We start from the raw sequence: 27,443 nt of genomic DNA, 5'->3' as shown, positions 1-27,443 counted from the left end.
TGAATACGTTAGGCGCACTAATATACTCGAATTATTAACATAAAATAGAAAGAGAGATTATCGTTGATTTTTGACATTAGAGTTAGAGGTTTCAACTTCCCTCTCGCAAGAAAACCAGACAACGCAAAGCAACAAAGCAAGTCAAATCAATTGTTGAAAACAAACGTATCATCTACCAAAGAATTGAACTTTGGTTTTTCTTTACTTTTATTCTCCTTTGAAGAAATTTGCATAGCTGTAAACTTGTCAAAAAAACAGAGAATAAAAAAAGAACTCTTTCATTTTAAAACTTACTGGAGTGAGTTGAGTGTCCAATATCAGTCCTAGAGACTTTCATTTTCAGGATTAGCCAGAGGATTGAAATGATTGAACAGAAAGCGCTGATTTCTTACTTATAGGACAAGATTGGAAAGTTTTGATGGGTCTACCATGTTGTACATATCAGTATCCAAGAGCCAGAAGGTACCTCACATCATTGGAAATATCGAGTTGTTGGCATTTAGGAAAACTCCGATAACGTGTGTGTGGAAAATTTAGTCGTCGCACCTTACGCCAATCATAAGAAACGGAATTTAAAAATTTGCGATTTACATGGGAATCGATGGGGTCGACACGCAATTCTCTATCTTGAAATTACTCAAATGGACTTACGTACCTTATGACTCTGGGGTACTGATAAGTAATTTTGGTGAGAAAACATACCTAAATTGCAGTGCTTAATTTCTGACCCATTCTTCCCCTTCAGTCTTCTAGCACTGTTAAGGCATCTCTGTTTGATTGAGAATGGGAGAATAAATTATTATCCTAGAAAAGAATTTTGAAGATAAAATTCAAAAACAATGAGGACGAATGTAAGAAAAGAGAACATAAATATGGTGAAAATAGCACATTTATGATAAAAAATAAAAAAAAATAAAGAGTTTTTTCTTTGATACCATATCTTAAAATAATAAGTGCTCTTAAAAGACAGTTCATGACGTGATCGTGAGAGGATCACAATCCTTTTCGGAGACACATGTCCTTGGCCTATATAGCCCTTTGGCATGTAGTGCATCGGCTAATTTTGGAGAGAAAATGTCCAGGAAGCCTCGTTCGGAATTACTATGATGGGTTAAAATTACTGAGACGTTGTTATGGCTGGCCTCTAAAACATCATGATGAGACATCTCCCCTGTCAAGTATACATCTGCTGGTATGCCGTTGAGGACGGATGACCCAGATCCAGCACAGGCTGCAATTTTAGTCACTTCGGAATCTAGAATAAACATATTTACAAACCAATAATGGAATTGAAAATACAAATACCTTGGTGACAAAACTAGACAAGTTTAAAAATAGTAATAATTTAATTAACATTTGAGGTTGTTCGGTGCAATTTTCAAAAGTAAACTTACTTCAAAGGACCCCGCACACTCCGTATGGAAATAAGTGCCTGATTCGATTTCCAATTTTTTCACTACATCAACCTCTTCTGTGGATGCTGATCAGAAGTCATCATTGCACCAACTTTCTACGAGCCACCGTTTTTGCACAATCCCCAGTTGAAGTTTCGATAATTAATTCAATAAAATGAAGGTAGTGCGGCGAAATAGTCACGGTGCGTTTCGGCACATGATGATCAGCCTCCAAGTGGTAGTCTTATCTCGGATTCTGCATACCTTTTTTTTTCACCGACCAGATCAGTTCCTTCCCCTCTCTGTCTCTCATCGAGGGTTTCTACTTCATTTCAACTTTCAAATTCCCTGGGTTTACCCTGTATTTTCCCTGAGTGATGGCATCCTAAAGTAATTCTCTATGACAACTCATCCGACACAGAGGTGAAAAACAATCACTAACCCGAGGCTCTGATAGCTGACAACTTATAGACGCTACTCTTGCCTCCTAAATTTCTCGTTCAACTTCACTACCCCACAGTCCTATTCTAAAAAATATTGGATTGTATTAATGTGTAGATAAATACACTTTTAAAAACCATGCCTCACAGACATTTCATGATAATTTTTGACTGCTTCATGTAATCTGATAAATAGTGATTTTTCGTCATCTGAACAACTGTCAAAAAACTGTGATTGAGTCAGGCAAAATGGGACTAAAATCGAAAAAAAGAAAAAAGTGAGATAACTCTACCATGGCTCAGAGGGATTAATTCTGCAGAATTTGGCATAAAGAACTTTAAAAAATTGACTGTACGAGAGTATTTCAAAGTTGGGGACCGATAATATGCAAACTTGAGAAATACATAGTTCAAGTTTGCTGGCACTGTTGCTAGCCTTTGAAGTTATCCATTTCAAACGCTCATAAGATATCACATAAGATATATACATTTTATACGCTCATTCATAATGTAACTTTTGACCCAATGTTCATGAGAGTAAGTATTAGAAAGCTTTTAGCATCGAAAATTGAAAAATCAACAATTTAAGTCCCATTTAGCCTGACTCTAACACAAGTTTTTATTATGTTTATTAATCTAAGAAATCAGTGTGCGCTGGTAATTGTGGATAGAAATTGCAACTAAGAAATCACTGATTCTTTTTCCTAAAAATTTTTGGGAACACTCGACTCCAGACCACGCCACTGACGCAAAAAAGCTTTGGACGCACTCCGCAAGAGAGCACTGCTGCAGTATTTCTATTGGATTGATTATGCGCGAATTGATGACACCCGCGGATTTTGAAAAAGCGAAAATTCCAGAATAGCCGTCGAATTCCCTGTGTTTTCCCTCAAAATTCTATTCCCTGGGTTTTCCCTGTTTTCCCGGATTTTCCAAGAAGTAGAAGCCCTGCTCATCCTAATCAGACAGATACACTCTGCGTTTTTCCTTCATTACAGCCAGCTTTTCCGGAATTGTGGAAACCTCAATTGCGGATTGTGCGAAAACGGTGGCTTGTAGAGAGTTGGCGCAAGGTTGACTTTAGATCAGCATCCATCCATACACAGATTTAATGCAATAAAAAATTGGAAAACCAGGCACACATTCTCATAAGGAGTGTGCAAGATCCTTTATAGGAGGACACTCCTATCCAAATCAGCGATCCAGCTAACTGTTCCATTGATTCAATTATGAAACATTTGCATAAAGCCAACTGTAAAATAAAAACTAATCTTTTCATTTATTGTCATATCTGCCTAAGAAAGGACAGGACTTGCAATTAATGCACCAAGGAAAAATCCTCTCTGGTACCATCTGCTAATCATTTGAGCTTTCCTCTGAGTTGAAAAATATCTTGATACAATACTATGTACCAGTGTTGGGAAAAAATTATTTTAAAATTATTCGTCCAAAAACGAATAATTTGTTCAATCGTGAATGCCGATTGACAAATAATTCGTCTCCTGATTATTTGGTGAAATAATCGAGACCAAATAAATTGTCTAATTGTGCGCGCCGATTGAAAAATAATTTGTCTACTAATTATTTGGTAAACTAATCGGGACCGAATAATTCGTTAGTTCTCAACTGACAACTGACCAAATTATTCGTAGGTCGTCAATCCGACAACTAATAGGGGCCGAATTATTCGTCAATCGTCGGAAACAACTAACGATTAATTCGTGGTTGTCAAATCTACAATTTAATCGGGCCGAATAATTTGTCAATTCGACAACTAATTGGAACCGAATAATTCGTTAGTTGTCAGCAGTGAGTCGTTAGTTTAAAAAAATAATCGGGACCAAATAATTCGTTAGTTTTAGCGAGCAATTAATGCATTTTTTTTTTTTTTTTTTTTTTTTTTTTTTTCTTTCTTTCTTTCCTGGAAACAAATTTACAGTTGAAATAATATCCACTCTCAAATGCATTCCGATTACTGGCGATTGATCCACTCTCGCAGTGATTAGATTACTTGCTTACAGAGGGGGACGTTCCCGAAATATTTTCTCGGGAATTCCCGGCACCTAAATTTTCTGGGGACCTTGGTGAATTCAGAGTCTGGTGATAATAAAATAGATGAATTTAAATTTCCTCGGCTATCGAACCCTCACTGCGTTAAGCATCTGCTTCGCGCTGGCGCGGCGGCGCCATCAGCCGCCGACCGCGTCTCTTATCTCCCTTTAGCTTCCATGTTTCCCTCCACGGAGTCCGCCAGACGTTCAGTCGTACGCCCGTTTTTAGACCTTTTTGACCGTTTGCATTGAACTGGTTGTGTTTTAAGTGACAGTGGCCTCCTCCTGTCAACCACGACCACATTGGCATCCCTGCGCCTCAATCGCGTCAGGTCTTATCTTTTCGGGCACGGTATTCACTATGCGCTACGACCCGCTCGGCCGGCGCTCGCTCACCTGTACCCTGTACCCGTCCCGGCAAGCCCGGCCAGTCCCGCTCGCCGGATCCCGGTCTCACCTTGTTTTCCTCATCGTTGCTTTGCCTTCGATCACTACACACGATACACGGTTGCCTTTTCCTTTTGTCCGAGTGTGGAGTCAACCGTCTTTTCACCGTCACCTTAGCCCGTCGCGTCATGATTCCAGTTCACTTTTCGGTGATCTAATATCATTACGGCTTCCCATTTAGATATTAAATACACTCAAAACTATCAGCCCTTGCGATTTTGATGCGCTGAATCCGAATTTGACGTCAGATTTTCTTTAAAAATCATATGTAAAAGTTGTCACCGTGTTTTCACAAAAATTACAAACTCTCATTCTCATGCAAGTAGGCCTGTCCCCGAAACGATCGATCGATTTTTTCGATCATCGTTCAAAGACCTGTTTCGCTTTGAAACATCGTTTCGATCGAAACGCCGTTTCGCTCCGAATGCCGCTACGATTAGGATGTTAATTTGTAATGTTGAAACAAGATTTGCCATCTTTAGCAAATAATTGCAGATGGATTTTCATATGGATCACAATAATTTTCCCCCGTTTTGATCGAAATAAAAGCACCGGCATTAAGTATCGTAGTGTAGCAGCTCTGTCTCTTAATTATACTATTACCATGTGTTTTTTTTACTTAGAATTACCGAAAATCATTCCATGTACTCGCCCCCCCCCCCTCCCACAACAAAAAAATAATTTAACCATGCAAACCATGAAAAGACCATGTCTCGATTCTCGTCTATTTATTTCAGTTACTTTATCAAGGCGATCGATCAATTTTGATTCAACATTCGGTTATCGCATTCACTCCATTATTTAGTAACTAATTATTTGTGACGTATCAGATGTCCATTGCTCTACCTCCCAATCTCAATACGGAGTAGGTATGGATTCGATCGACATGAATCGATCAAAAATTAAAAACGTGAATCGATCGACGTGAATCTATCTACATCGATTCGATCGACAAATTATTAAAAAACCAGTGTCGATTCGATCGACAAATTATTAAAAAACCAGTGTCGATTCGATCAACATAAATTGATCGAAAAATAAAAACGTGAACCGGTCGACGAACCCGTGAATCGATCGCATTTTGTCGATTAATCACGTCGATCGGTTCACGTTTTTATTTTTCTATCGATTCATGTCGATCGAATCCAAACTCTATGGTCGGCCCCCGTATTGCATGCATTCACGCACACCCTCGTACGTCGAGCCGTCCTTATCTCGCCCCCGTTCAGTTCTCCTCATATGTATCACAGAATTTAGAGTTTTCTTCAGTCCGGTATTTGATTTGACCCCTGCCGTGTTCCAGTGCTCCTTGCCTCGCTATTGTTTCATGAGCCTTTTATCTCAGTGACGGTACTGCTACTGCCGACTATACCTAGTCCCTTCCTCATCCTTGCTGCCTCCATCCCCTTCCTCATTCGAAATCTTCATCCACTCCACCGTTCGACCGAAGCTCTTCTCGGACTCTCGGTGACGGTACTGCCGACTATCTTTAGTTATTTATTCTCACTCTTGCCGTCCACGTCTCCTTCCTCATTCAAGATCCCACGCCACTGTTCAACTGAAGCTCACTATCAAATTTTCTTTGTAAAAACGAATGGTCTCGGCTGTTGCCGCGCACCGTTCTAGCGCCTCATGAGTTGCGACCATCCCGATCTTTGCCATCTATTACTGCCCCCGTTCCCACCTCCCGTGTTTCATAAAAAATAAAAAAAACTGACTGATGCTTCGAATGTATTACTGCCTACACAAGAAGTGGGGGGGGGGGGGGGTGTCTCTCTAAAAATTTTAAGATATATCTGTGACTGCGAAACTGCGCAGTTTGACAATTTCTATCCTGTTTTAAACGCAGAAACATGGTTTTTCAGCAAACTTATACGATTCAAAAAATTCTCAGCGACAGAAATGGGACTGTCCCATTAAAAAATCTGGCGCTGAAATTCTTTGACATTTCCTTGAATTTTTACAGAAGAAAAAGGAAAAGGTTACTTTAAAAATAATGATGAAAACTTTGAAGCACTGCAAATGTATGCATAGGGTTGATACTTGCAAATAACCCAAACAGGAAAATTGTCATGCCTAGAAATATTGTAAATGATTCTATGCCTGAATAAGAAAAATTAGAAGAGAGGGTGGATAACAATAATCAAGATCAGACCATAGCAGATCCAGAGTTATTCGGAAGGGGGGAGGATTTGCTAATGTCGAGTGGAGGAGGGGGGGGGGGTCCGAGGGGACGTTCCTCAAAGCAAGGGATACCGGGAGGCCTCCCCTGAAAATTCTATCAAAATAGACTCTGCCAGAGTGAATTTCAAGCAGTTTTAACATGTACTTGGTGCATTGTTTGAAAGTTGAAGATTTACGAATAATACCTCTTTTAGCATAATTTTATTGTACCATATTGCTTATTGTGGGGCTTGGACGACAGGGCGTATCAGTGTAGTTTTTACTATCTCGGTAAACGTGTTTGAAATGTCAAAACATTATAGATCCTTATGGCGGAAAGAAAGTTTAAATAGACTTTTTGATGCTTAAAAATTTGAATTTGGTAAGGAATTTTTCACAAAATATGCATGAAAACTAGTTTTACTTGACATCATTAACGTCTTACATTTTTCAAAAATTGCTCTTATTTGCCTTGTCTTCCAAGCCCCTCATGTCTTTGGTGTTCAGTATTAGTAAAAAATGGACAAAAATGCATAGGATCATTAAAGTAAACAATGTTTCTTGGAAACAAACCGTTTCAGTAAATTTCTAGGGGCAATTTTTCTTCCCCTACCTCCCAAGCAATTTTACCTTTACCAAGCAAATTTTCCTCCTTTTTTTACCTTTTTCGACCAAGGGGGGGGGGGGTGCCATTATCCCCTCCCCTCCCTGAATCCGCCACTAAGAGCAGATAAGGTGTTAATATTTAGATCCCCTCATGTTGAACTAGCGCACAAATCTTGTATTCAGAGCCCTAGACACTCGCTTTACGGGAAAAAATTCTGGAAAACTCGGCAAGGCTGACGTGCGGTACCGGCGTGCAACGGAGGTTTCAGCTGCTAAGCCGCAGCCTTGAGAATTTCCCTGACTCTCCAAATTGTTTTCCAATTCCTTGACTTTTATAGGTGATTCAAGTTTTCCCTGATCTCCACGAGTACTCCCTCTTATAAATATGCATATTTTGGATTCTAAATTTCTCTCCAAAGATCATTTTGCTTCATCATTGGAAAGAGCAGAGCTGCGAGTATTCAAAAACTCTTTAATGAATTTGGGGCACCCCTGCTCTGACTAGTAAAAATTCGTTTTTCTGAACTTGGGGGAAAATTTTTTTTCGAGTGAAAATTGATAATGTATAGATCATAAACTACACCTAGTATAATTGAAAAAAAAAAACAAGCAGTGAACTCCAACACAATGTGTTGATAAGGCGCGTCATTAACTCGCACATATCAACCCCTTTAGTTTTCATTTACAGAGATTTCAAAAAAGGCAAGCAGCACAACAAGAGAATTCACGATCCAACAGTGCAAGGTCAACGACGCACCTTGACGAGACCGTGTATTGTGAATCTAGAAAGCTATTCGAACAAATTTAAGTTTTTTGATCTGCCTCAAGCAAAATTTTATCAGATTCTTGAAGAAAAGTGCTACGGAAAAATTTAAGCGAAGAAAGGAAAAATTCTGTCGAACTCCTAGAAGATAAAGTCGATTTAAAGGTATTTTGGGGCTAAAATACCCAAATCACCGGTATTGTAAATCCCGTTATATTATTGAAAAGAGATTTACTCGATATAAATGCAATTGTATTAAATATGTCTTGATTTTTTTATTTTAAACGTCTTTTCATGCAAAAATCAAAATATGTCGACTCCCTGACGTGAAAATTAAATTCTACGTGTGAAAATACTTATGTATCGATATGCTGAACAGAATGCCCGCCTCTCCTCGTAATTTACAAACCGTTCCTATACTCATCTCAAAATTTTTCTCAGAGCTTTGTGTTATTATCAGCTTCCATTTAAACCCCGGTTTGATGGCCGAATCGGCTGCCCAAAAAGCAAGCCATTTTTGAAGGGCTCTATGAGAAATTCGTGATATTATCAGCTCTCAGGAAATCACCCCATGGGTAAAATTGCTGGTATAAATTTTCGATTATTTTTTTTTAAAATAATCGTATTCAAGAAACTAAGGCATTAAACTATGGAGTCAATTTCGTTTTAATAATGTAACGGGATTTACTTGTCTTCAGGTCAAAACTCATACAAGGAAGCCCCTTGCAAGAGGCTAATTTTTTGTAATTTCACTCAATTTTTTCTCCTTTTTATAATTGAATTGCTTGTCACATTCTGAGGTCAATCATATTAAATTGTAATTTATACATTTCTTTTTTTCCCCCTTCATTTTATTTTTTGTTTGGAGAAGTTTTGTTGATTTCTTCGGATTTCGAATACTGTAACTTCTCTTCTATTTGGCCGATTTTTATGAATGAGACCTCTTTTAATTCGTGTTTCAACGGAAAGTAAGGAAAAAATTGCTAAAAACTCGCGAAACAATTTTTTTTGAAAATTGGGCGAATCCTAGCGTGACGGTGAAATGGTTAATGAAGCGTAAGTAATTGGGCGAGGGGCTGAGGATCCCGGTCTAGCTTGGCGACCGTCATTAGCTATTGTTCGTCGAGACGCCGACGCAGTGATCAGGAGCGTGGGGAAGAGAGGGGTAAGTGGATTCCTGTATGAGCCACGTTTAGCTAATGGTCTAATGAGTCTCGAGGCTCATCACAGATTGCACTTACACAGATTGCACTGTATTTCTTAGTTTTAATAAGAAATAAAATATAATTCTGTAAAATTAGTAAATAAATACCAAGACAATTATTCAGGATGTCAAAGAGGATGTAATAAGAAATAAAATATAATTCTGTAAAATTAGTAAATAAATACCAAGACAATTATTCAGGATGTCAAAGACTGACTGAAAACTTTTTATTAACCTCATATGAAAAAAATATTATTATCAGCTGACACTGACATTGTTGTCAGATGAACAGCACTATCAGAGCACGGGTACCAACTTTTGAAAAGTATAACCGAGGTTACAGATCTGTCAAAGCAACGTTTTGAACAAAACGGAGGAGTTAAATTCTCATTCCGAGAGTGCCGACCTGCTCAGCCATCCTCGAATCAGTTCGCTTGATTCTGCTTATATATGCATATTTTGAATCAGCGCGTCGTACTCTTAGGCTTTTTTTAAGAAAACCAAGTAACGTAGACTCTTGGTATTCACTGCACATAAACTAGAGAGCCCCAGAATGAGAAGCAACTTTAAATCATAATTATTGACGGATAAATAAACTTTTTACACGCTTTGGAAAATCTCAGAAGTTCGCGGTAGTCACTTTTCGGTAAGGAACTAAGGGACTCGGTTATTGTATCGAGCAGGGTTCGAAACGATCGCAAAGGCGGTATACTACGTATACGCGCCAAAATTAAGACACTTTGACAGCGTCGTAAACTGTGTAAGTATTCTAATAGGTATTTTCTGACCTATAAAATGCTGATTTCTATAGCGTTTTGATCCTCTCCTGTATCATAAAATTGGCACTCAGAGTTCTTGCCTGTGCCACTTTTTAGAAAACTCCATGAGCACTGTAGCCCTCAAATTACAATTTTTTTCCGAGCCATCCTGATTCATTCTACTCGAGGTAGCAGCTGGATACCTACCTATTTTTCATAAAAATATATCGGTTTCTCCTACAAACCTTCATTTTAAAAAAAATCGCACCAGTTAGCACAAGTGGAGACAACTTTAGGTTACCCCTCTACATATTCTAGGGAAGTTACTTAAATATTCCGTGCTTTGGTTCGCGCTTTTCTTCAAGAATTAAAACTAATAAAGTCCTAGTAGTTGTTTAAAATGACGGTATTTGACAATTCTAGCTATTCATCAGGCTGCAGTCGTCTCAAAATTTTTTGAGGCACCACTGAAAACCTGCTCAAGGAGGATCTTTAAGAAGGCAACAATAGCAACATTTTTGGTTCTTCCTGCCTTTTAGAATCTTTTTCGTTTGTGCGTGTTTTCTTTAAAAATACTATATGTATTTTAGCCGTGGAAAGTCCCTCAAGATGCAGCCAAAAATGTTCTGAGGCATTTGGCACCTCCAGAGACCCTTTTAATTGGCGTGCGGTAGGTTTAGAGATAGGACAAGCGGTAGCGTTTGTAATCGAGAAGGGCAGTAGGTATTACGCAATTATCCTCCCCTACTCAAGGAGGCTCCTCGGAGAACAGTTAAGATTTCGATCTTATACAACTCTTTTTTTACAATATTTTACGGATGAAATCTGGTGAAAGGTCTTGATTAAGTGTGGTCTTACTTTAAGTCTCTTCTCTCTACTATTTTTGAGCATTGGATGACGGCTCCTTGCGCTTACCTCCTGATTTTGCAACTCTTTATTAAAACTACAGAGAAAAGTCAGGGAACAGAGAGGCGATTTGGAAATTGATTAAACTTGCAACCCTGCGAATGCATTCCGACCGGTTCGGGAGTTGAAATTGTCGTATCCTGCATTTTAGTGTAGCTAGAGTCTGAAAATCAAGTCATTTCAATTTTTAACTTTTAGTTTTTTACTGACCTCCTCAGTGAAACGTTCGGTAACCTTTACTCGATTCTCCCCGGAGAAAACAATTCTGATATTGGCATTTAGATAAATGCAAAAGAGAGAATGTAGCCCCCCCCCCCCTCCCTCATCTTGCCATCAGATCTGATTAATTGAAAACGGGAGTGAAGAATTAAGTTCGCCCTCAACTCTGAAGATACAAGCGGCTCAGAAGTTGAAACAGTGTATCCCGTATATTCGCACATTCTATATACATTCTCCGCCTCTGTTTAAGTATTGTTGAAAGAAGGGCAAAAGCATACGTTTAAACAAGACCAAAGATTCTGATTGTTCTAGTATAACTGTTGAGAGCGCATGATGCTGGGACATGTGATGAGGGGGGGGGGGAGATGATTATATAGATGTATTTTTCGGAGTCTAATAATCTTTCCAAAAATAATTTCCGATCTCCGTCAGGAAGTACAGAGCCACATGTATACAGGGTGTTCCAAAAGTCCTGCTCCCCCCTTCTAACTTTTGACTTTAATAATCAGAGCAGAGATGTCCCGAACTTTGTAAGGAGTTTTTAATACATGGTGTTTCAAAAGTCCAGCTCCCCCTCCCCCCCTCTAACTTTTGAACGGTCACAGATAGAAAAACGAAACTTTGGGAATGTCTCTATCTCAAAGAGGACGATATTTTAGGGGGGAGGGGTCAACATTTTTGCCTCTCTCTCAGGAAGGGCGGGGGGCCCCCAACTCTCTTTTTTTCAAATGGTAACTCCTATCTGGTGATACATCATTGAAAAGCGCATTACAAATTAAGAATTTTGGCGCAAACCGCAGATCAATATCTTGATTTCTATCCGAGTTGTGATAGGTCAATGGTCAAATTTGACCTATTTTCAAAAAATCATAACTCCGGCTCAAATTATCGTAAAGAAAAAAATAAAACGGGAAAATTTACCAAATTGTGTTCGCTTTTAAGAAAAAATCACAGAAATCACTTCGAACTAATTTTGAAAGGGGGGGGGGGGAGGTCGGACCCCCAAGTACGTCAATTCATAGGTCATTCGATTTTCCCACGGAATGAGCCAATTTCCCCTAACTTTGCCTCAACATTATCTCAGTAAGGTCAAAACCAGTTCAACATTGCGTTTGCAAGTCCCCAAATTTCGGGATAAGTTCAAATAAACGAAATTTAAACGGTCAAATTTAATCACCTTAAATTTTGTTTATTTGAACTCATCTTGAAATTTGGGGACTTGCAAACGTAATGTTGAACTGATTTTGACCTTACTGAGATAATGTTGAGGCAAAGTTAGGGGAAATTGGCTCATTCCGTGGGAAAATCGAATGACCTATAAATTGACGTATTTGGGGTCCGACCTCCCCCCCCCCCTTTAAAATTAGTTCGAAGTGATTTCTGTGATTTTTTCTTAAAAGCGAACACAATTTGGTAAATTTTCCCGTTTTATTTTTTTCTTTACGATAATTTGAGCCGGAGTTATGATTTTTTGAAAATAGGTCAAATTTGACCATTGACCTATCACAATTCGGATAGAAATCAAGATATTGCTCTGCGGTTTGCGCCAAAATTCTTAATTTTTAATGCGCTTTTTAATGATGTATCACAAGATAGGGATTACTTACTTACTTACTAATGGCGCTACAGCCCGGGGTGGGCTTTGGCCTCCAAGGCGACGCGTCTCCATCCTATTCTGTCCATGACAAGATAGGGGTTACCATTTGAAAAAAAAAGTTGGGGCCCCCCGCCCTTCCTGAGGGAGGGGCAAAAATGTTAGCCCCCATCCTAAAATATCACCCTCTTGGAGATAGAGACATTCTCAAAGTTTCGTTTTTCTATCTGTGACCGTTCAAAAGTTAGAGTGGGGGGGGGGAGCGGGACTTGTGGAACACCATGTTCCTTAAAAAGTTCGGGGCACGTCTGCTTTAATTATCAGAGTCCTTTCTACAAAAAGATTTATCCAAAGACACCGTAAAATGGGGAGGGGGGGTTCGCGGAGCCGAAGATGCCGCGCAAGAAACGGTTACCTCTCCTGTTTTAGAGAAAACAATTTTTAAAATTAAAACTGAAGCGGTCGAAAATATTGTAAGGCAAAATCCGGCATTATCAGACAAGATTCTAAAAGTGAGGGTGGCAATCAAGAATGCAAAACTCATGCGTGAGAAGTAACTGCGGCGAGTTCATTAGTATGAGGATGAGGGAGTCAGAGAGAAACGGAATGGGCAGGGAGCGAACGGAAATCTGAGGGGCGCGAGCGATGCGATCGATGGACGAAGGTACGAAGGTGACAGAGTTGACACTCGATCGAAAAGGTATCCGTGATCGAGGGAAAACAAAATCAATATAAGGAAAACAAAGTGAATGAGGATAAGAGAAGCCGGCAAGCGTGGACCAGGAGGGGGGACCGGGTGTGAGTGAGCCGACTTGCCCGGAACTCCGGATAATAAGGTGCCGTTTCACCTAGGTTTCGGTTCACGCGACGGCACTGTTACTCTTCTCACAACAAAACCAGTCCAACGCAATCAGTCAAAAAGGTGTAAAATGTACGCCCGACTGAAAGAGAATGTGAGACAGATTTCAGGAAGGGAAGCTATGAAGGGAGATAACAGACGCGGCAAGGAAGGCCGGCCGGCGCGGGCGGGCGGCGCGGCGGCGCGAAGCAGGTACGCAAGTACGCAACGCAGTATGGCCGATGGCGGTATTGATGTCCGAATCATCTAGCTGACATCCATCGATATTATTTTCACCCGAAGCGGGATCAATGATTCCTGGATGAGGTTGATAAGCTACGTAATGGAAACGAGGGTTCCCGCGAAAATTTTTCGGGAAAGTCTCTCATCCCGTCCCCGCCGTCGTCCGCCTCTTTGGTTTCGTTCCACGCGAGGAGGCACTGTAACTCTTCTCACAACAAAACGATTCCAAACGGTCAAAAAGGTATAAAATGATCCCACGATTGAAGGCTGAATGAGAATGTGAGGCGGACTCCAGGAAAGGACGCTTTGAGGGGAGATAAGAAACGCGGTCGGTCGGTGGCCGGCCGGCGTGCCATGGTGCCCATGGCGCAAGCATGCCATGGAGTATGGCGGTATTGAAATCAGAATCATCTCACATCCATCGATATTATTCTCATGCATCCGATACGAGACGGGATCGAAGATTCCCGAGTAAGTTACGTAACGGGAACGACGGTTCCCGAGAAAATTTTCCGTTCCCGAAAAATTCCCGAAAACTCCCACGGGAATCCTCATAAGGTTGCTTCAATCGTAGGAGACGATTGACAATTATTTAAATTCGAATTATTCGTCAATTGTCATGGCACGATTGACGATTAATTTGCTGCTAGGTTAGTTGCCGGTTTAAAAACCCCGATTTATTCGTCAATCGTCATGCGGCGATTGATCAACTTATTTCCTTTCACATTAGTTGCCAAATTTAAGAATTCGAATTATTCGTCAATTGTCTTGGGACAATTGACGATTTATTTTTTTCGAATTAGTTGCCGATTTTCTCACTCGATTTATTCGTCAATTGCCGGGGGGCGATTGATTAAATTATTTGTCTCCGGATTAGTTGCCAACTTTAATACCCAAATTATTCGGTCAATCGAAATGTTAGTCGATTTAATTGCGTCAATTTTTCGCCCAACTCTGCTATGTACATACAAACAAGATTTCGCCTGTCCATTCTATTCTCTTTCAATTTTTGCATGAACTATTTGCCCTCCGGTTATGGGAGATATCAAAATAAAAATACATACAATATTTCCTAGGTGGAACTGATGAAACTGATTAATGACATTTTACAGGTTATCGTATCAGCCATTCATTAGTAACCAGGGGTACAGAATCTTCCATGCTTCCACATTTTCACGCGCCCACCAGCGGGGCGATTATTGAAATGACATCGACTCTATGTCGCCGCTTTGTCATGTCACGCAATCGACTGAGCGTCAATAATCGCCCCGCTGAAGTTTTTTTCACATTTTTCTCATCAGTTTTCAACAAAATTTCCCACCGATCTTAAACAAGATGATGTTTTTCTTCTGTTTTCCTTTGATTTTCGACTTTTGGCCCCCCAAAATATTCCTTCCTTCCACATTTTGGGCATTTTCTGCAACCCTGTTGGTAACACCTCTTTACCTACTAATTAAGTGGATAAAAAAAACAAAAAAATAAACACTAGATATGATATATAAATACCTAGAGAGTGATTTACTCCAAGTCCAACTTGTATACCCTCATGCAAACCACAATGGTCCTTTACACGATCGACAATTTCTTGAATAGTGACAGGATTAGTCAACTGAAGAATTCTTCCAGTGCCTCCATCAGAGCTTAACTCCTGAATTAAAAAAAAAAAATTGAACAAAATGAGAAAAATCAATATTTTCATTCGCACCAAACTTTATTTGAGGGCTCAAATTTTCCAGATGAGTTTTTCTACTTTTTCAGGAAGGAATACATATAGCATTTACGCCAACTATCAAATTCAATGATTCAAACAAGCTGCCCTTCTTAGCTTCTATAAAAGATGCTGTATCTATTGTTGTGTTCTTCTCGGATGAATTCCCTGTGGTTATCTTCCGCAGTACAAAACTTAAGCCTCCAAGAAAGTAGGTTCACGGAAACTTGCCCACAGACATTTATTACAGGACATTCGTCCATTTAGCCATATGCCAGTGCCTGTGAGTTATTCGGTTACGAATGCTTGCAACTTTTGTAATAGAGGTAATACTCAAATTTTTTGCTTCTACAAAGAGATTTAGTAGCTCATAAAAGTAGAGTTGCAGGGTTGCCATAGAATTTAGAAAATTAAATTTTATGACCAACTTCCTAGTTGGCCCTGTGGCCATTCATGAGCTATGACACAGAGTAGACTTATTCATGTTGGAGAGAGAGTGATTGAATGAAACAGGAGGCTGCTCACTGCATTAAGTCTTTAGATATTCATTCTAGCACAGTTAAAAAAAAATTTAAAAAGTAAAAAACTTTAACCGAATGTCATAACTCCTACCCTCTAACAAAAATCTTCCTACTTTTAGCACTGACTCAAAAACTCATGGTGAGCTGCACTGACTCTAATAGTGCAATTGTAATCAACGAAACATAGCCGTGACGTCCTATGCGCAGAGAAAAAGTTGCATTTTAGGCTACAGAAAATACACCTTAAACACATAGCTTGATATAGCTGAGAATAAGCTTAGCTTAACATAACTATAGCTCAAACTTCAGCTAGGATTCTTAAGCTTTTTGGCAATCAAAGAAAAGGGTGAAAAACGCACTTAACATTTACGAGCACATTTTAAACACACCAAAAATGAAATTCAAAAGTTTTTGGGCTGTGTTTTGAAGATAAAAGAAGAAAAAAGGTGCGATAGAATTATCTTACCTTCGGTGCTGTTGAACTCGTATAACTGGGAAAGTTAGTTTCCTCTTCAAAACTCTCAAGTAGTGCTTCGGATATGAGAACTGACTCTAACTTCCCCTCAGCATCAGAAATTAACCTGAAAAAAGGAGGAGAAAAGAAAAATGGTTAGCCCTTTTTCATATTAATTGAATTACAAATACACATTATTTTGGCTGCTTGGGATTCAATTACTGAATACGCAAAATTCAGAATTAGATTATTTCAATCCAGTTTGCAGTTTTTATTGGCGATGCAGAGATCATTATCGATTTTTTATTGATATTGCAAGAGGGTCAAATTCCCATCTAATTTTTTCCTTCTTTTATTGAATTGATGATATAATGGGGTTATTATTGCTGTTTGAACGTAATAAGCATACCTATAGACCTGTTGCAAACTTCAGCTAAAGCAAAAAAAAGAGTTCCTCCCTACAGAAAATGGCTCAGAAATCACGATGAGCTCATCGGGAAAGTCTGAAATGCACTCCTAACTTCACAATCTGCCTGGGTAATACACGTTTTTTAAAGCTTCTCGCCTCAAAAACGATACTACAGCACAGGTGAACGTTCCAGAAGAAGAGTTGTTCCATCAAACCCTTTTGCACTGGGATGCTACACAATATTCACCATGGCTAATGCTTCCGAGTGCCAATATGAGGAAGCGCCATGGTCTTTATCAATGCAAGAAAAAGGCGGAGAGATATAAACATACCAGTTGATAAAATCCCGTCTTGGCACTTGTGTTTTGCCAGGATGGTGTCGACCATGTTGAATATTGCCTAGCATTCTAGCCCACGAGGGTTAGATAGAACGACTCCCCTTACAAAATGTTCACCTGTAATATGGTTTGAGTGGCGGGAAGCTTAAAATCCGCATATTACTTATGCACATTATGAAGTTAGAGGTGTACTAGGGGGCTACACCCCCTGGCCGCTACGCGGCCCAACCCCCTGAAGGCGCTCCGCGCCATCAATGGGCTGCTTTGCGGCCCTATTTTTACCCTCCTATCAGTGTTAGTTTTATTTTTCCCCTAAAAAATTACGATATGAGGTATACTTTAATTTTAAACTTTACTTAAAATTACTTTAAAATTAAAAGGACGCGTTTTGGAATGACTGCTTGATGAAATATTGCAGTAAAACAATGAACAATGATAGTCAGGTAATATTTAGGCTCTCAGGGGTCGGGGATCGAACCCCAACCGAGTTCAAAGTGGACGCAATCGACGTCTTAGACGACACGGCCACCGCTCCACATGAAAACGATGGTGCGAATCTTGTATAGATAAGTGTAGAGCTGATGCGCAGGCTACCCATCTACTGCGCAACCTCCTCGACCACTGCGCATCCTCCCGCGCATAGCGGTAGCAGTACCGGAGCATTCTGTAAACTCACTCACTTTTATAACATGATTTTAAAGAAACCTGGGTCCTTTTTCCAAAATCTGATTACAGCGGGCTCATCTAGGGCCTATTACCTGTCGATTTACGCAAGAATCATGGAAATCGGCCCGGTAGAACGCTCAAACGAACTATGACAAAAAGTATAAATTTACATTGTTTAAATGGGAGAATTCGCAACTTTACCACGTACTATAAAAAAACCTGGGCCATATTTTGAAAATCTGAAAAGAGTTGGCTTATCTAGAGACAATTGCCCGTCGATAGCCGCAAAAATCATGAAAATCGGCCCGGTAGAACGCTGGAACTAAGCGTCACCAGTTTCGCAAAATTAGGAGGTCTTGGAGCTTATAGTATAGATTTCAGACTTTCCTGATGTGCTCATTGTGATTATTGAGCCATTTTCTGTAGGAAACGATTCTTCTTTTAGCTCTAGCTCAAGTTTGCAACAGGCCCATTACTTTGAATTTTTACAAGTAGAACAAAACTTTATGGTAGACAAGACAATAAGTAAAGGTGCATTGATTTTTGGCAATTGTGAATGGAAAATCTGAGGTTTCTGGAACATGAATAAGTCATTGCCAATTTGCAGCTTGCAATAAGAAATTGCCAGCTTGAATAGAGCATGTTGGTATTGTTGATTCTCAAGTAGTTTTACTCAAAGAATCAATTTTAACGATGAACAAAGTAATTAGTTTGTTAAAGTAATTTTTTTTACTTTACAGAAAAAGCCAATGCCCAAGGAATGCATTAATTTCTTCACAAATTGAAAATAACCTACTTCAATCCAAATAAAAAATCATTGATTTTCCATATAAAATTACAAAAAATCAATAAAATAAAACAATTTAATAAATTTTCAACCTTTAAAATTGATTTTATTAGTAAAATTACATGCGTGTCAACCAGTTCCTGATGTGTCAGGTTCATTCATTCATTTAATAGTGAGTCAAATAAACCTAATTATAAATCCATTGATTCCCCATATGAAATGGGAAATATGGAATTGTCAACCTTAAAAATCAATTCTTAAATTGGTACAGGTGGTGAGGCAGGCTGACGAGCAGAGGCACCTCTTAACCACTGACCGCTGGCGATGTCTGCTTAATAATTATGAAATTAATGTGAGATACCATACCTACTAGATCCTGGATGACTGGTAACGAATTTTTTAATGGCTAAATAATTGTCATCGTCCCGAAGTAAGGTGTTCAGTTTCAGCTGAAGCTGAAAGTCACTGGAGCTATGAGTTTTGTTGGGGATAATGGGTGTAGAAATCCCTGCAGCTGAAAAAAATAAAATACAGTGAATAAATCATCCTAAGCCCTTTTTATTGAAAATTAGAGACCAAATCACCCTGAAAAATTAACAAAAACTTGAATATAATATTATATTTCAGAACGGTCCATGATGTCTCCCTTGCTTACAATTACACTGATTCAATTTTTACAAGTATGTTGAGTCTGTGCTCATTTTTACCTGAATAATAAAGAGATTTTGTTTTTAAACAGTAAAGAAGAGAATCGTAGATCATAAAGCAGCAACCGCACGTACAGTCCGACTGTACAATCAATAAAATTCACGGTCTAAATGGACAGTCGGCAGTGGCCCAATGCTAATGGTACATTCTCTACGCATGCACACACTGTCAACTGTATACAGTCAGGGACTATACGTGTGATAGCTACTTAAGAATGGATGTCTCTTGAACAAGTGGTCCTATCCAAAAAAAAAAAAACAGTCAAGTAAAAGGATGGTTACAGTTTAGAATTGAAATTCCCTGACTTTCCCAGTTCTTCTCTGACCAATTACAAGAAAATGTCCTGACTTTTAAGAAAACACACATCTTTTCCATTCATGGTGACCCTGAAATATCTACGAACAGTTAATACCACATTAAAAAAACTGAAGACTGAAACAGCTTGAGAAGTGTCAAAAAATCAAAATTATATTCATGTCTAATGGGTAAATCTGCCCTATTGCGAAGAGATTATGAGTAATATTTTGTATATGTACCAAGTATCTGAGGAAATTGTGGAGCCAAGAAGACAGAGAAACAATTCAGAAGAAAAAGAAATTCTTGATTTGCCATACTTGAAACAACATTATATAATCTACCTTACTAAAATTTAAAGGCTGTAACTCTCATATAGTTCATTATTTCTTCATTCTGTGGAATTTTAGAATTGTGTGGAGAAATGTAAGGAGCATATTCCAAATAGACGAATTTTTGAAAAATTAGAGGATGTTTTGGCACATCAATTTTGAAAGCTCAATTCAGAGGAACTTTCATTATTTTTCAAAACTGAAAGAATCAAGATGTTTTTTTATTTTTTCTTTCCTTGTCATTTGAATACGGGCTGAGAAATATATTAGAGAGAGAGAAAGGATAAGTTGAATGGAATGCCACTAACAGATCTATTGTAAAAACCATTTGAATATTTTTATGAAAAGAGAAACAGAAAAAGAGTCAATGAAAATAAAATTAACTTACGTAGTCCTGATAAAAGCCAATCATTCACTCCTCCATAGACTGTGTCCCAGCAGGTGTGAGGAGAGTAAACAGCTATTCCCTCCTTCAGACATTTTGAAACTATTCTTTCCTATGAAAAATGAAATGCATAAGGGGAATAAAAAAAGCAACTTCCACTGTTCCGTGATTCTGATTTAACCAAAAATTTCCATGAACATGCAATTTGAACTGAGGAAAAAATTAAAATTTTTAAGTTCTTGACCTTAACCTGCACACTCCAAAAGACATCTTGCGATACAATTAAAAAAATTGAACAACGATAAAAAGCCAATCTCACATTGTTTAAAACACATTGTTTCTTCACATTGTTTTAAATTCGCTTTCAGAAGAATTGAGAGATGGCATGAGGAAATAAAATATTGAGGCTTTTTCATTTCATTTTCTTTTCATTTAATGTAGGCCAACAGCACTCTGCTTTTGACCTAATGAAATTGCCCTTCTCAACATATTATCACACTTCAAAGGTATAAAACCTCTGAGTTATGGAGATCTTTTGACAGCATTCAGCTCTGAAATGACCATTGTCTAAATAAAGTAAATTTTACAGTAATTAAAAGATCTAGACTCAGGGTAAGCTATGGTTAGGTGTTTGGATTCACGCCTTTCTTCAGAGAGGTAGGCACCGAAACATCATAAAAATCTAATCACTAATAGTATTTCTAAGAGTTACAATTTTTCCACTCAAAGGAGGGATTTGCTATTTGCAAGTTGAAAGAGAAACTTTCTGTTAATTTCCATCAGTTGTGGCCTATGTCAACAGTGTATCTTTTGGGTTTTTAAGTAAACAAAAGTGAGAAAAAAAAGGAACTTTTCAAAATGGAGTGATACTTACTTTCCAAGTCTTTTGAGTTATCCTCTTGAGAGCTTTGAAAAGAGGTGGATGGTAAGATATAATCAAATCTGCAGACTGCTCTATCGCTTCTTCTAGAACAAGTTCAGTCAGATCATTTGTAAAAAAAATCGTTTCGATTCGTTTGGACTCAGCAGGCTCCAGTAAAAGTCCCACATTATCCCAGGGTTCAGCCAATGACAAAGGTGCAAATTCTTCTAATTGCTTGACCACTTCCGATAAAGTTGGGTGACGATACATGTTATCACAATGAGTGCTTAAAGCGCCCTTGATTCCAGTTGAGGAAGAATAATTAAAAGTTTGTGGTTTGTTGAAAACTGTAAATTTTTTAACTCTACCTTTGACTTGTTCTTTGATCAAACAGGTGCTGGAAACAAAACCAAAATACCAACGGGAGGGTAACAGGAGTCCTCTCATTACGTCTAACAACTTGAGCCGCACAAGGAGAGAAAAAAAAAATTAAATTAGACAAATATGAAATAACCTATGAAAAATGCGAAAAAACAACACTTCAGAATAATTAAGTTCGAATGCTAACATCATTTCCACAAAAGATCAAAAAGCACTGAAATGGCTGAGTACTTTTGGCTTAAAAATAAAAAATAAAAAAAAAAACAATCAATTATCTGGAATATAAAGAATAGTTTTTTTTTTTCACCACTTCACATCAAATTTCATTGAATTGCCATAGTTTGACTGCACCATCATCACTAGCGGAGGCAAGTAATCCGGGAACGACTGGATTCCAAGCTACGGAATTTACATCCTGCGAATGAGCTCGATCACAGGTTGCAACTAGGCTAAAAGATGGTTCATTAATGTTTGAATCTCTATCTTCTTTGAACACTCTAATTACATCATCTCCACAAGCAGTGGCAATCAGATCAGTTGTATGACACCAAGATATATCATAAATTGTGCGTGTATGATACCCTGAAAGAGTACATACACATTTCCAGACAGGTTCATTAGTGGATGTGGCTATTCCCACTGAATTTCCAGGCAAGTATTCTTGCCAGATTTTCACTGTGCAGTCATCGCTGCAGGTAGCTAGTCTTTTTCCAGTTTTATCAAAAGCAGCACTCCATACGGTGGATGTGTGAGATGAGAGAGTGGCAACACAAATCCAGTCGTTGTCTACAGGGTCTTCTTTAAAAATTTTTACACTGTTATCATAACTGGTTGAAACTAGAATATCTTCGAGAGGATGCCACAATACTTTTTTAACATCTTGTGTATGTGCATTTATAACAGCTGAACATTCGTATTCATCATCATCTGCTTTATCCCAGACCCAAACAGTTTTATCTCTACTACAAGTGGATAAGAGCTGCCCAGATTTGGACCAGGCAACAGATTTCACCTCATTTTCATGACCTTCCAAAGTAGCATTGCATTCGAATTCACCCGATTTTTTATCCCAAATGGCAGTTGTGGCGTCAAAGCTCGCTGATGCTAAATAATTTCCGCATGGTGACCATGAGACTTGTCTAATTGTACGTTGATGTCCATCTGTAAGCATTGTTTTTGCTACCCATTTTTTTCCGAAAGTCTCTTTGCCCCACAGTCTAATAATTTTGTCTTCTCCACAGGAAGCGAGTAAGTTGCCCTGGGGATGCCAGCTAACATTCCACACTCGTCCTATGTGTCCACATAATGCTTGTACAAACTCCAACCCTTCCATGAACTGAAAAAAAAATAAAAAAACAAAAAAATAAGTAAATTGAAACAAAAGAAAATTAAGAGAAGCAGTGAGTTCAATTCAAATTTGAAGTTAATTGTACAAGCAATCATTTGTACAAGAGATAGTTGAGGTGCCTTGGTATACATTAAGTATTTGATCTTTTAGATACACAAGCGTCTCTTCCACAGCATTTTACGGCACTATCCAGCACCTTACTACCATAGCCCCCCTCCCAAAACCCTTCAGAGAACTACCAAATCTTCATCTCTTGCTCCACCCCAGACTCCAGTCTTGCACTTAGGGTCCCTGTCAAGATCTATCCATATAGGTCAGTCATTTCCGAAACCGAAATAAGAATCTTCTGCGCATGACGTCAGCATTACTGCCGTGAAAACCAGAAATGTCGGAAGCAATGCTTTTCTTATGGGAGAGAGCAAATTTTTCTTAATGAATCAGTTAAATTTCTTACTTTTAAATCCTTTGAAACTTTCTGAGTGTCGAAAAGAACATTTAGACATTAGCGTCCAGGGTTTAAATTCAGCTGAATTTGCGTTTTTATATTTTTAAATGATTTTTGAAGTCAGCAATGTAACAGGCCATCTAGTGGTATAGATTCGCGTGTAAAAATGGCTGATGCAGAGTAAACTGTAAAAATGAAGGAACACAAATACGGCAAAATCGAAACCCTGGATGCTAATGTCTAAACGTTTCTTTCGACACTCAGAAAGTTTCAAAGGATGTAAAAGTAAGAAATTTATATGACTCGTTAAGAAAAAGTTGCTCTCTCCCGAAAGAAAAGCATTGTTTCCGAATTTTCTGGTTTTCGCGGTAGTAATGCTGACGTCACTAGCCAATGGAATGGGGCTTACCCCGAGCAGGGAAATCTGCGCAATGACTGACCTATATGGATGGATCTTGGTCCCTGTCACTAGAAAACTCTTGGATACTGATGAATCAGATGAGAGCCACAGCCTAATAACAGATACTTGGGATACAGCGAGCCAATTATTGAAAGTTTAAAGCAACCCCATAAGATATCGAAATGCAATATATTTCATGGTTAAGATAGGGCTATGTCTTGCCTTGTCAGACTGTCATAGTTTAATTCATCAGGGTGCAGATACAGATTGCTGAATGACTGCCAGGTGAGAAGAACATGATGGTAGCGCAGATGTTGAATGCGGTAGATCCATTTTTATTCTTTTACTTACCAATCTTCTTATGCTACAAAATAAAATTGAACTAGGGGCTAGCTAAAGGGTCCTTGGATGAAGACTCATGATTGTGGGGTAAAATGAAAAAGCCGATTATGAAAAATATTGATGCTCAGTTTGTTTGCGATACGGAACACATTCCAAGACGCTCAAGAACATTGGATACAAATTTGCATTAATGAAAAAGGTCAGAATTGAATTATGTTGAAGGCTGGCAACAGCGCCACCTAACTTGGACGGCATTCTACTCCCATTCCCTGTTTCTACGCTTCAAGCTTTGAACTGCTGCCTCGGTATCATTTGGAATTTTACAGTATACAATGAATGATAGGCTATAGACCTAACCACTCTAAGCTGTGTTACAATTATCTAACTTTCACTATTATTTATCTTGGCTACACTGCTGAAGTAAACTTGAACCTCTTGAGAGGCCATGTGCCTGAATCCAAGCTATCTTCTTTCGATACCCCTGCATAGCTGAGTGTTCTTATGAATTAGTCCACACTCCAGTGCTAATTTAATACAGGTGTCCAAAGTAGACTTAAAAAAATGACTACTTATGAGAGATTAATACTTACATACTCAGCAAAAAAGGTGAAAATGAAGCTGATAAATCACTTATCAAGTAACAAGTACAGACAAACAAATCAATGGAGACAGAATACCAGATATACGAAAGGAAAAATTGTACATGCGAATTGAATTCGTTGCACAATTCTCTTGATTTGACTTGACTGTGAAGAAGAGCGATTATAATCTTCTTTTACCTTCGAAGTTCGAATTAGAATTTCGCCAATTACTCCTATCACTTCCACTCACGTGAGCTCATGAGTAATTCATAACATAACCTACAAAAAGCAATACAAAATTTCAAACCAAATAATAACACAGCCGGAAGCAGGGAAGCCAGTCCCCGACGTATCTTGCTTGACTGACCATTATTAGTGTTTTTTCATTTCGAAACTGCAGACTGCACGATTTACTCGATTTGCTAGAAGAAAGCTTGTAAAATTTGTTGGTAAGTCCTTTAAGAAATTCTGTATTCATTGTTCTTCGTGAGTGCAGTAAAATATGCATTTTGTTGTCGCGCAAAACGTCATGACTCCACTTTTTCTGCTCATCTAAATTGTGCGTTACTACACCTAATTTTGCATGAACTGTTGTGAAAGAGAGAAATTAGGTAAGAAGCCGTACATCAGGGATGGCTATATTTTTAGTCGTGGCTCACTTTCAGAAACAAGCCATCATAGCCAGACAAAGGTCTTCCGTTTTAAGACCCTCTGGCAACTCGACCTTTATCAAGAATGTGATTTGTCCCAGGTTCTTGGCGTGGTCGAACTGGCGTGCATTATATTGCCTCCACTAGGTCCGAAAGCTTGGCAGATTTTTACTTATTAGCCCTAAAGAGGATCCCCTGCCCAAGTAGCATTTCTCAATGGTAAAATCACTTTATATCGCGATTTTATCGGTGATTAAATGTGCCCGGATCATCAACATCTGAGCAATTATCCGCGATCTTATCACGATAAAATTGCGCTTGTATCGCCCCACAATTTATCACGATATTTTCGAAATAAAAATGGCGATTTAATCTCAATTTTATCGACAAAAATTGATCACGATTTTATCAAACCAAAGATTGCGATTTAATCGCCATATATTGCGATTTTTAATTCGAAAATATCTTGATATATTGCCATCGATGTAATACCGATAACCAACCGATAAAATTGCTAATTATCTCAATCACTGCTACTTGGGTGCCAGGGATTTTATTGGCATCATGAGTCGAGCCCTCAGAGACTCGGACTCAGGACTCAGAAAGTGAAAGTGGCAGTTAGGTTAGTCCATGGGCAGACTGGAGTTTGAATGGCTAGCCTGCCAAATTTATTTTTAACCATCTCATACCTCTAGTCTAACATCCGCCCGCAGCTGACGGAAAGTACACCCAAACCTGCCGTTGCGTAGCTCCTGGACTTCAGATTGCTCAAGCCCTTGAGTCCGCCCAATAACTGGACTCCCAATCCTTGGCACCTGTGTGTGAGCTTAAGAAATCAATCCGGACTAAAAGAATTCAAAATTCCGAATAAGTAACAAAAGCAAGACTCTTCTTGGAATAAATGGTCACATTAGATGCAAAGGTCAATAACTGCGTTTACAGAAAACCAAGAGAGGAAGTTAATGAGCTACTCTTTTAAATGTAGCGTCAACAAGAATGGGAATTTTGCATTAGTTACAAGATTGCGTTTTGATAGTTTTAGCTTATAGATTACCTAGCAAAATAAAATATCTGTCCCCACGCCTAGTTTCTGTGTCCCATGTTGACGGGGATATCCCTTCAAAAAGTCTGGTGCATGGCATTATCCATCGCGGTAGTACATGCCTTGGTTTGTTTCACCTTGGATCCATCAATTAGTAATATGTTCTTATTCTTCAAACAATTAGTAACATGTTCACAACTGGTTGCTCCACTTAAAATAAGGATGAAACCGTGGTATGCACCTCTGTAGTAGATGATGTCATATGCAGTGGTCTTTGAAGGGCATTACCTTTTACATTATTGGTTGTGGAAACTTGGTGTTTGGCAAGATCTCATTATTTTTTGCTGATCTGTAATCTGAAATCATCTAAACTTGATCCTGTGACGAGTGCAACTGGCCCATTTGTAAGATTTGAAATGAAAGACACTCTTAAAGCAGCTCAAAATCTGCACCCTTATCCAGAAGCACCAAAAGTAATTTAGGAATATCTTTCTTAAGAACATGCTTTGATTTTTATGTAAAGAAAAGTATTCTGTGTTCTTTACGTGTTGTGAATTTTGAAATTTTGTCATAATTCTCCTGAATGATGATCGCTAACACTTAAAATATTTCCTCTTGTCCACAGAAATGGGCGACAGATACAATATTCACAGTCAGTTGGAGCATTTGCAATCTAAATATATTGGGACTGGACATGCAGACACAACCAAATTTGAATGGCTTGTCAATCAGCATCGGGACTCGTTTTCCTCTTATCTAGGTCACTATGATTTGCTCAATTATTTTGCTATTTGTGAAAATGAAACCAAAGCCAGAGTTCGATTTAATCTAATGGAGAAAATGTTACAACCATGTGGACCTCCTCCAGAAAAATTGGAAGAATAATCTGTATTATTCACAAAGCTAAATTGTATGTATTGTAAATAATTTTTTTTACTGTCATCAGTGTAAATGAAAATTACCTTTTCTCTCAGTCTATAAGGAGCAAAAAAGAAAGCTTTCCCAACGTGATTCTGTCATTCCTTTGATTTCAAATAAATTTCCAGCAGTAAGTTCTTATGTAATATTCACGACCCCACCAACTAAATCAGTAATCATTAATAGTTTAACATTTTTCACTGAGAACAAAGTAAAAATCACAAAAATATATATTTTACACTGAAA

General features: G+C 38.5%; 3 protein-coding genes across 6 annotated transcripts; 1 reads left to right on the top strand and 2 right to left on the bottom strand.

Annotated features, from left to right (window-relative positions):
• Positions 1-871: 871 nt before the first annotated feature.
• LOC109037367 (NIF3-like protein 1) lies at positions 872-24,900 on the bottom strand. 4 transcript variants are annotated; one of them, XM_019051974.2, is made up of 7 exons: positions 24,786-24,900; positions 21,103-21,487; positions 20,232-20,340; positions 18,876-19,023; positions 16,322-16,436; positions 15,133-15,274; positions 872-1,255 (listed from the first exon to the last, which is right to left on the bottom strand). In XM_019051974.2, exons 2-7 carry the CDS (start codon positions 21,358-21,360, stop codon positions 972-974), a joined length of 1,056 nt encoding a protein of 351 aa, XP_018907519.2. In that variant the 5' UTR covers positions 21,361-21,487; positions 24,786-24,900; the 3' UTR covers positions 872-971. The 4 variants fall into 4 exon arrangements, with proteins under 4 accessions (XP_018907519.2, XP_018907517.2, XP_018907518.2 ...); XM_019051972.2 differs by having other exon boundaries at positions 21,103-21,549; positions 24,786-24,887; XM_019051973.2 differs by lacking the exon at positions 24,786-24,900 and adding an exon at positions 24,684-24,702 and having other exon boundaries at positions 21,103-21,549.
• Positions 21,788-24,736, bottom strand: Ciao1 (cytosolic iron-sulfur assembly component 1). Its single transcript, XM_019051977.2, has 2 exons — positions 24,597-24,736; positions 21,788-22,807 (listed from the first exon to the last, which is right to left on the bottom strand). Exon 2 carries the CDS (start codon positions 22,802-22,804, stop codon positions 21,788-21,790), a length of 1,017 nt encoding a protein of 338 aa, XP_018907522.1. The 5' UTR covers positions 22,805-22,807; positions 24,597-24,736.
• Sf3b5 (splicing factor 3b subunit 5) lies at positions 24,896-27,443 on the top strand. The gene is made up of 2 exons (XM_019051978.2): positions 24,896-25,036; positions 26,905-27,443. Exon 2 carries the CDS (start codon positions 26,907-26,909, stop codon positions 27,162-27,164), a length of 258 nt encoding a protein of 85 aa, XP_018907523.1. The 5' UTR covers positions 24,896-25,036; positions 26,905-26,906; the 3' UTR covers positions 27,165-27,443.

Source organism: Bemisia tabaci, chromosome 5 (assembly GCF_918797505.1).
Source record: "Bemisia tabaci chromosome 5, PGI_BMITA_v3".
NCBI lineage: Eukaryota > Metazoa > Arthropoda > Insecta > Hemiptera > Aleyrodidae > Bemisia > Bemisia tabaci.
The sequence above is the reverse complement of the archived record's forward strand: the minus strand, read 5'-3'. Positions and strand labels throughout refer to the sequence as shown.

Excerpts from the sequence above, each read along its gene's own strand:
- LOC109037367 (XM_019051972.2), bottom strand. The coding sequence starts at position 21,537 with ATGAGAGGACTCCTGTTACCCTCCCGTTGGTATTTTGGTTTTGTTTCC. Across the intron at positions 20,341-21,102 it reads TAACTCAAAAGACTTGGAAA|GAAAGAATAGTTTCAAAATG; the intron begins GTAAGTATCACT and ends CATTTTTCATAG. Across the intron at positions 16,437-18,875 it reads AGTCATCCAGGATCTAGTAG|GTTAATTTCTGATGCTGAGG; the intron begins GTATGGTATCTC and ends TCCTTTTTTCAG.
- Ciao1 (XM_019051977.2), bottom strand. The coding sequence starts at position 22,804 with ATGGAAGGGTTGGAGTTTGTACAAGCATTATGTGGACACATAGGACGA.
- Sf3b5 (XM_019051978.2), top strand. The coding sequence starts at position 26,907 with ATGGGCGACAGATACAATATTCACAGTCAGTTGGAGCATTTGCAATCT.